The sequence below is a fragment of the Ricinus communis genome, chromosome 8 (assembly GCF_019578655.1).
Source record: "Ricinus communis isolate WT05 ecotype wild-type chromosome 8, ASM1957865v1, whole genome shotgun sequence".
In the NCBI taxonomy this organism is placed as follows: domain Eukaryota; kingdom Viridiplantae; phylum Streptophyta; class Magnoliopsida; order Malpighiales; family Euphorbiaceae; genus Ricinus; species Ricinus communis.
Window position 1 is genome coordinate 26,220,877 of NC_063263.1, and position 8,291 is coordinate 26,229,167.

At 30.1% G+C, this 8,291-nt stretch overlaps 1 protein-coding gene across 2 annotated transcripts; it reads right to left on the reverse strand.

Annotated features, from left to right (window-relative positions):
- Window positions 1-2,348: 2,348 nt before the first annotated feature.
- LOC107260848 (histone H3-like centromeric protein HTR12) lies at window positions 2,349-6,519 on the reverse strand. 2 transcript variants are annotated; one of them, XM_015715902.3, is made up of 7 exons: window positions 6,329-6,519; window positions 6,175-6,224; window positions 5,904-5,949; window positions 5,658-5,782; window positions 4,577-4,651; window positions 4,071-4,146; window positions 2,349-2,777 (listed from the first exon to the last, which is right to left on the reverse strand). In XM_015715902.3, exons 1-7 carry the CDS (start codon window positions 6,378-6,380, stop codon window positions 2,722-2,724), a joined length of 480 nt encoding a protein of 159 aa, XP_015571388.1. In that variant the 5' UTR covers window positions 6,381-6,519; the 3' UTR covers window positions 2,349-2,721. The 2 variants fall into 2 exon arrangements, with proteins under 2 accessions (XP_015571388.1, XP_048233464.1); XM_048377507.1 differs by lacking the exon at window positions 4,071-4,146.
- Window positions 6,520-8,291: the final 1,772 nt, after the last annotated feature.

Genomic DNA, 8,291 nt, shown 5'->3' on the forward strand with positions numbered 1-8,291 from the left:
TGAACCTCCACTACTGGACTCCTTGAGGGATTTGGAAGGTCTCCTCCTTCAACTAGGGATTCACAATTCTCGCTTATTTATACCGGCAGATGGACAATTGAGAAAATCATTAAAATATTTTTTATTGTGATTTTATTACATTTATGATATTTTATTATAGTTATATTAATTATTTATATAACAGAAAAAGGTATCATAAAATACAGAAATTTCTACGAAATTAATTAATTTACTTTTATTTTTTTACATAAATTAAGTTAAATAATTGCAGCCCGCAACAGAGCACGGGCTGCTTAGCTAGTATTAAATATTTCCTGTTAAAGAATCGATTCAGAAGACTTTCATCCGATTCTTAAAAAAATATTAATTCTAATTCTCTCAAATTTCATTTTTAGGAATATGTGAGCATGTGTATGTTAGTGTCAAATTGGAGTGATAAAAAGGATTGATTTTAAGTTTCTGTTTGTTTCTCGAAAGAATATTTTCTAGAGAAAACATTTTCCACATTTTGGTGTATCCAATGAAATTGGTCAGCGGAAAACATTTTTCTAGTTAAAGGAAAAATTAAGACATTATTAAGGAAAATGATTTCCAAAAGTCATTTTTCAAAGTTTTACAAATTTATAAAAACCAAAAGTATAGACAAATCCTTGAACTCTCAATCAAAATGCAATTAAACCTCTAAAATTTAAAATAGCTTAATTATATTTTTAAAATTTAAAAAGACATAATAATTACATCCTTGAAGCTAATTGTATTTATTTCACTATGCAATAGCACGAAAATTAATTAGTTTTAAGCACTGTCTTAATTCTTTTCAACTTATATTTTTTTATTTTTATATGTGAGGAAGCTATCTTTAGTGAATAAAAATAATAAAATAATAAATTTCAAAAATATAATTGTTCTGTTTTAAACTTTGAGCAAAAGGTACAAAAAAAACCATTGAATTTATTAGAAAAGTTCAATTAAGTTCTCATCCTTTTTTTTGCTCAATTAAACCCATAAACTTTTATAAAAGGTGCAATTAAGTTTCCATCTTTTTTTTTTTTGCCAATTAAACCTATTAATTTTTATAAAATGTCCAATTAACCACTAATGCTAACAGCGTCCAAAATGTCGTTAAGTGTAAGGGTCCCATTATTTTGAGAGCGTGAATAATAACCGCTCTAAATATTTTAAAGTCACGTCTATATCATGTGAGGAAGAGAGCAACTTCTTCTTCTTTATTTAACTTACATCATAGCTCATACAATTGTAGACCTTCCTTCCAGGATTGGTCACCCTCCATGAAGTGTGCATCTTTATGGTTTTATTGCAAAAACATATTGGAGGTAGCAGGATATAGTCCAACTCAACAACTTGCCCTCACCCTCTACTTACAAATGAGCGTGATAAAAAAGACGAAAATGTTGCTACCATTTCAAGTGAGGAAAAAAATCACTACTCTTCTTTGTAAGTTAGGATTTATAGATACTAATTATACAAAAATAAAGAAGAGGTGGCTTTCTCCCTCACGTGATATAGGCATGATCTTAAAATATCCAAAGCGGTTATTTTTCGCGTTCTCAAAATAATGGGATCCTTACACTTAATGACATTTTGGATGCTATTAACATTATTAGTTAATTGACCTTTTATAAAAGTTAATAGGTTTAATTGAGCCAAAAAAATAAGATAGAAACTTAATTAGACTTTTAATAAAAGTTAATAGGCTTAATTGAGTTAAAAAAAAATGAGAACTTAATTAGACTTTTTTAATAAGTACAAAGACATTTTTATGCCTTTCTATTAGCTTAATTAAAATTTTAAAAATTTAATTACACTTTAGCTGAAAATTTAAAAAATTTATTTGTAACTTTTACCTTTATAAAAATAAAATATACTTGCATAAAAACCAACCAAATATTTTTCAATTAATATATCAACCCTTGACAAATACCTTTGGTGATCGGCTCTAACGATCCGGCAGTTATTGAAAAATTCTCAATTTTGCTATTTTTTGATGTAATTTTTTTAATATTTAATTACAGATTAAAACATAAGATTTTGATGAGTATTAAAACTTTTAATATTGTTTTATGGAAAAGAAAAAAGTAATTTTCCATCTAAAAATGCCAAATACGATAAAATAATTTCCGTGTACAGCTAAACAATAAAAAATAAGCTGTTCTCCTGGAAAATGTTTTCCTTATAGAATATATTTCAGCAATAAATTATTTTCCGTTTTGTTTCACGGAGCCTAAATAATGCATATTCCCAAAGCTTAATGTCAAATAGAAATCACCATAATACAATACTTGAATATTATATCTAAGCAACCATTCAACAATTTAACATTTAACAACTAAGACCTACAAATTTGAGTAGTTTGATTATAAAATACTTTCATCATTTGAATGCAAATGCTAATCCAATCTAAGGCTGAGTGGTCCAAAAGTAAACCTAAAACAAGCATTAGCCAGATATGAGTCGGCTTACAACCACGAAAGGCTGAATGATCCCTACAGAAACCCCTAACACACTTTCTGGATTCTAAGGAATTTTTGACGATGGTATCCACCTTGACTACACTATAAACGCAGTTAGGAAAGTTAAGACTTCCCCACTTTCTAATCATTAACATTACCAAAGTAATCATAAAGACACTGCTACCTATAAACAACAGCAGAATTACATTTCATAATGGTTATGAACAGCAATGATGACACTGTAACACTATCACCAAAGTTGTCCCTTCCTTCCCAGCCGTCGTGCCAATTCAAAATCCTTTTTCACTGAGCAAACAAAGCAAACACAAGTTTCTTTAATGAATTGCTAGTGCATATAGACTACGTATAAAGATTGCTTGAATAAGAATACTGAAGCAGCAGAATTACATTTTATGATGCATGTCACACCTACAGTATTGCAATTGAAACATTCCCCAGTGAACATGAAGGGAACGCCAGAGTCATTGGATATGGACAAGAATTATGAAGAGAGCCCAGAAAATTCAGCAGCATGTAATGGAGATGATCCATAACTGAGAACAGATTATCATGCCTCCACATAAAGAAGCACAACATAGAACTATAATGCCCCTCGATAGATAATTTAATTCCTCAGCCACTCCAAGTCTAATAAATAGCTATCACTAGCATTTGCATCAAGATCAGGAATAAAGAACATATGCAATCTCTAGACAGATGCATCTAGCAGTCTTTTACTTATTGATCTGTGCATTAGGTCTCATATTTTAGCATCTTATCTTGACTGATAGGTACGAAAGCTTATTTGCACTCATAAATCAGCAGTCGAATCAAGGTATCAGCAATGGAGTACTGCATCTGTGATGCCAAAAAAGAGTACAGAACTGCTACATATTTTATATGTAAAGAAAGACTGCAATAGAAGTTATACCTAATTTTTGCATTTGTATGTTTTCATACAATCAGTGTAAGCGAGTTTCACCTATTTAAGACAGTGCAAATACTTCTAAAACATAATATGACACCAAATAACTTTTGAAATAGCCTAAATTGCCAAAGATGTGCCTATTCAAGATGGGGTATACAATTAAAATGATGCTGCACAAGACAAATTCTATGCATATCTAGTGATGGCAAAAGCAAAGTTTTCATATTAATTTTTCTCCAAGAAGAAATGAACATTTAGATGTAAATAGTCCTCAAATCCATACTACTAAGAACAGTCAGCAACATGACACAAATGCCAAGTTTCAAGCAGACAAAGCTGCACTGACTTGGAACAAGGAGGCAAGGCCAAAAACTTATCATTCAGTCAGCCCAATTAAACAAATACAACCACAAAACACAGATAGTTCAAAAATGGAAATGAAACCAAATTATAAGGATTTAGAACACATTCAAACTGGAGATAGTTAACAGGTCCTACTCTGGGTAGTTGAGACTACTGAGGAAAACTTCACAAAATTCTTCTAGAAAACTTACAAGTGAAAGTTTTCTCATTGAAAAGAAGTAGAGCGAGAGAGAGAGAGAGAGAGAGAGAGAGAGAGAGAGAGAGAGAGAGAGAGTGTAATAATAACAGTTCTATCAAGTCTAACTTACTCAATGTAACACGCCTTGCATGAATTGCACATAGCATTCCATCTTCAAATAAATGAACCAAAAACTCCTCTGCTGCCTAGAGTGAATACAAACCAAGGAATCATTTAATTTCATTATGAATAGATCAAAACCATAGTAGTACGATATCCTTAGCCTCACAAAATTAGAACCACTAACAGCAACAGTCTTAAGTTTCGTTTTCATACTAAACTATTAATTGCTGAGACGGACTACACACAGATAGAATTGATCATGTAGTCATAATGTTAAGCTGAAAAGCATGTTAAAACTTTTCAAGTCATGAAGTTCAGCCTTGACAGGATTCTCATAGTTGCTATGGGATCAGAATAAACACAACTATTAGACACGAGAACTGAATTTAGATCAGTGCTGCACACATGGACTTAATCACGCCCATAATGCGCCTGCACTCGTTATTGTTATCATGCCCATGTATATATTTCAGTGTGAGTGTCTGCCTGCATGTATTCAAATATTTACAGTACCTCTTGAAGTGCCACTAAAGCTTCAGCTGTCCAACGGCTAACTGCACGTGAGTGTTCTGCAGTGATATATTTTACCTGTAAAAGATAAGGACAATTACCACCACTCAATGCAAAACACACTATACAGACATAAATAACTTCAGATGTACCTCATGGAGCAATATTAACAATTAATAAATGCATTCAAGAAGCATCCCAAAAAGCCTTAGAAGTATGAAAAGTCCCTAAACCATAAGAATAATGGAATTAAAGGACCTATATGTCAAGAGATTTAAAAGATGTCAAATCCCATTTTTAATTCCAATTCTATAAATTAAATTCACTTTTAAAGATATATGGAATAGTATCATGTTATGATGCGCCAAACAATGAAGATAGAAAGATAAAATATACATGTATAAACATAATGTGAACAGAAACTCTCTATATTTGACACTGACAGAGACCAAATTGTTTTGCAAAATGGAAAATATAATACAGGAGAAAGGAATAAAGAAATAATGAACATCTCAAAGCATTGAAACAGGAATTGTTTGAATTGCAAATTATAAAATCCATAAGATACGAACAAATAATTGATAAATTAACAATTAACCTCAACCAGATTAACGAATTATATCCCAAAGAAAGTATCTGAAAGTCTTCAGCAAGAAAAACCTTTCTTTCCTAGAATAACCACTAAATCTTTTAGGTACAGAACAAAATTGCCCAAAATCCTCATAAACAAAATAACAAAGCGAATGACAAAAGAGCAATTTGAATATTGAGCCTCTATAAGGAAACTAAGATTCTAAAAGGAAAGCACAAGAAAACTCAAATGATACAGCAGCAAGAGGGGGAAAACTAAAACTGGCCGTGTTTCTATGTGTTTGAGTGACAAGGGAAGGGTTAAGAGGATTAAGAAATTGAAATTTCTCTCAAATTCAAATCTATAAGAAATCAGATGAATAATATGCCGAAGCATAGATATATCCAAGTTTCGTTAAACAAAATAAGTGCTATAGATGGAATTAAGATGCAATAAAAGGACCATCTTTATAAGCTTTAAACATAAAAAGGGTGAAATTAGATGAAAGCTCACAACTCGGATGAAGCTAGCAGCTGGGATGAGCAAATTCCAGGTTTTCTGAAAGTGACGAATTTCACGAAGTGCTACTGTTCCCGGCTTGTAACGATGACTTTTCCTTTGCCTTTCTGTTCCGGGAGCTTTATAATTATGATAATTGAAAAAAAGAAACCAAAACCATGCATCAATACAATCATCTCCACCAATTGAATCTAAAATACTAAACAAATGATACAGCAAAAATAAATAAATAAACCTCACTTGATGGAGCATTTGACTGTGCTGTCCTGGTTCTTGGTCTTGTTGCCTTGTTTTACCAAGAAAATAATAATAAAAAAGAACAATAAAAAGAGAAATGAATATTAAATTAGTTCTTCTAAATTTAAGAAAATAAATTTAAAAAGAAAAAGAAATCAGATGTCTGCATAATTCAATATAACATGAAAAAGCTCAAAGGCTCTATTAAGCTGTGATTTTCTTAGAAATTATAAAATCAAGCGAAGAAACAACAAAATGAGAATTAAAAAGTTACCGGAGATCGAGGAGTCTGTGAAATTGGAGAGTTTACTCTTTCAGTTTCAGCTGTAATCAATACAATAATAATAATAATAATTAGGGTTTAAACCACTGAAATCCGTTAAAAAAAAAAAAATCAATCAAGAGACATGAGAAAGAGATGAAGTTACAGGGTTTCTTTCGGAGTTGCCTCCGTGGAGCAGAAAGTTTGACTCTGGCCATTGGCGAAAAGGAGAGAGAGAGCACTGATTCACAGTTTTCTTTTTTTTCTTAAAAGAGGAACAGAAGAGCGGGTGCAGTGAATACTAATGTTAATGATACTAATCATAATGATTTTGCCGCTCCGTCTAAATTTTTGAAATGATATCCCTTAACGGTGCCCGAATTATTAGAAATGAAAAAATGATAATAAGTTTTTTAACGAAAATATAATATATATCTATCTATCGTTTATATTAATATTATTTAAAAATTACATATTTTTTTATTTATTTTATAATTTTATGCTAAATTTTTTTCTCATATAATATTATTATTTATATTCTATTTTTAGTTTAATACATATATTGTTCTCTATATTTTATTTATAAATTTATTAGTATCTTAAAAGTTAATACAATTAATGAAAAAATAAGTTTTGATTCTTAAATTTTTTATGATAATTATAATTTTTTTAAAATATTTTATAAAAATATAGTTACTAATTGTAATTGAGGATTTAAGTTTTAACAGAAAATATTTTATTTTTTACAAACATGAAGAATATATAGAAAAATATTACAACCTTTGAAGAGCAAAACATGTCACTACAAAACTTTTATGTGATGACATGTGTCAAGCAGTATTAACACATATTATCATATAACTCTTTTATGATGATATGTGTCAAACAATATTAATATATGGAAATCTAATATTAAACTCTTTAATATTAATTAAAACACTTCAATCAACTAAGGAAATAATTAATTAATTGTCACATAACTTTTCCATAAATTATAAGTGACGTCTAGCAATATATTATAATTATCCAATTAATAATAAAGATATTGATTATCCATAAACCTTTTATTTATGATTGCCATGTAATTAAATTCTTCCATTAAACAATACCTTGATCAAATAAGGATTATAGAGTAATCAAATCTACTAACTCGATTCTATGACCAAATCCAAGATAGGTCTAGAGTAAATATGATTAATGCAAAAACTCATTTTTCCATTAATCATAATTACCTCGGCCAAGGATTTAATAGTCAAGATGTTACTGGATTGCATAGAATATTCTCTTTATTTACTCATGGTAATGAATTCCTTGATGATGAGCACCCGCCTTCATGTATCTGCAACTGGGGCCACTATCTACAAGTACCCATTCTAATTATGAACGGATACTTAAAGTATAAGCAAATTTCAATTACTTATTTATGAGACAACTTTATCACCTCAAATCTAAGGATTAGTTACACCATCATAACTTAATAATGAATCAATGACTTAAGTAAATTATTCATATGATTCATCATTTTTTCAAGTCATGTTCAGTCTACTTGTCTTACAAGTCAGACCAATAATGATTAACTTAGTTATTCGTACTAAATGGCATGAGACTCACCATCCTATAAATATTAGTATCCCATACTAATCATAGGATTAAACATATTATGTTGGTCTTTCAGATTAAAGAAGTCCAATATTTAATCCTACGACCAAGAATTATTTAATAATATTTATACTAAAGATCGTCCGTCACTTAAATCCTCAACTCTTGAGAATGGAGTCTTTAATAAATATTATTGGACTCATTCAACAATCATATTACTATAAAAATAAATGAAGGACAACTACCATTAAATAAAAAGATATTCGTTACATAATAATATCATAATGTATGAACCAAAAAGTAAAAAGTTCAATTGGTTTTTAGGACATACATCGAACAATCTCCCACTTATACTAAAGCCAATCATGACAGTATTTAAAACCCATCTTCTCAAGATGGAGGTCTAACTATATCTGCGTTATAGCTTTGGTAAATGGATCAACCATATTCTATTCTGATTCTATTCTTTGCATGGCTATCGCCTCTATTAACAATCTCGTATATGATATGGAAACGTCTTTTCATATGTT

Coding starts and splice junctions, on each gene's coding strand:
- LOC107260848 (XM_015715902.3), bottom strand. CDS start 6,380: ATGGCCAGAGTCAAACTTTCTGCTCCACGGAGGCAACTCCGAAAGAAA. Junction 5,950..6,174: donor CACAGACTCCTCGATCTCCG/GTAACTTTTTAA, acceptor TGGTAAAACAAG/GCAACAAGACCAAGAACCAG. Junction 5,783..5,903: donor ACAGTCAAATGCTCCATCAA/GTGAGGTTTATT, acceptor ATAATTATAAAG/CTCCCGGAACAGAAAGGCAA.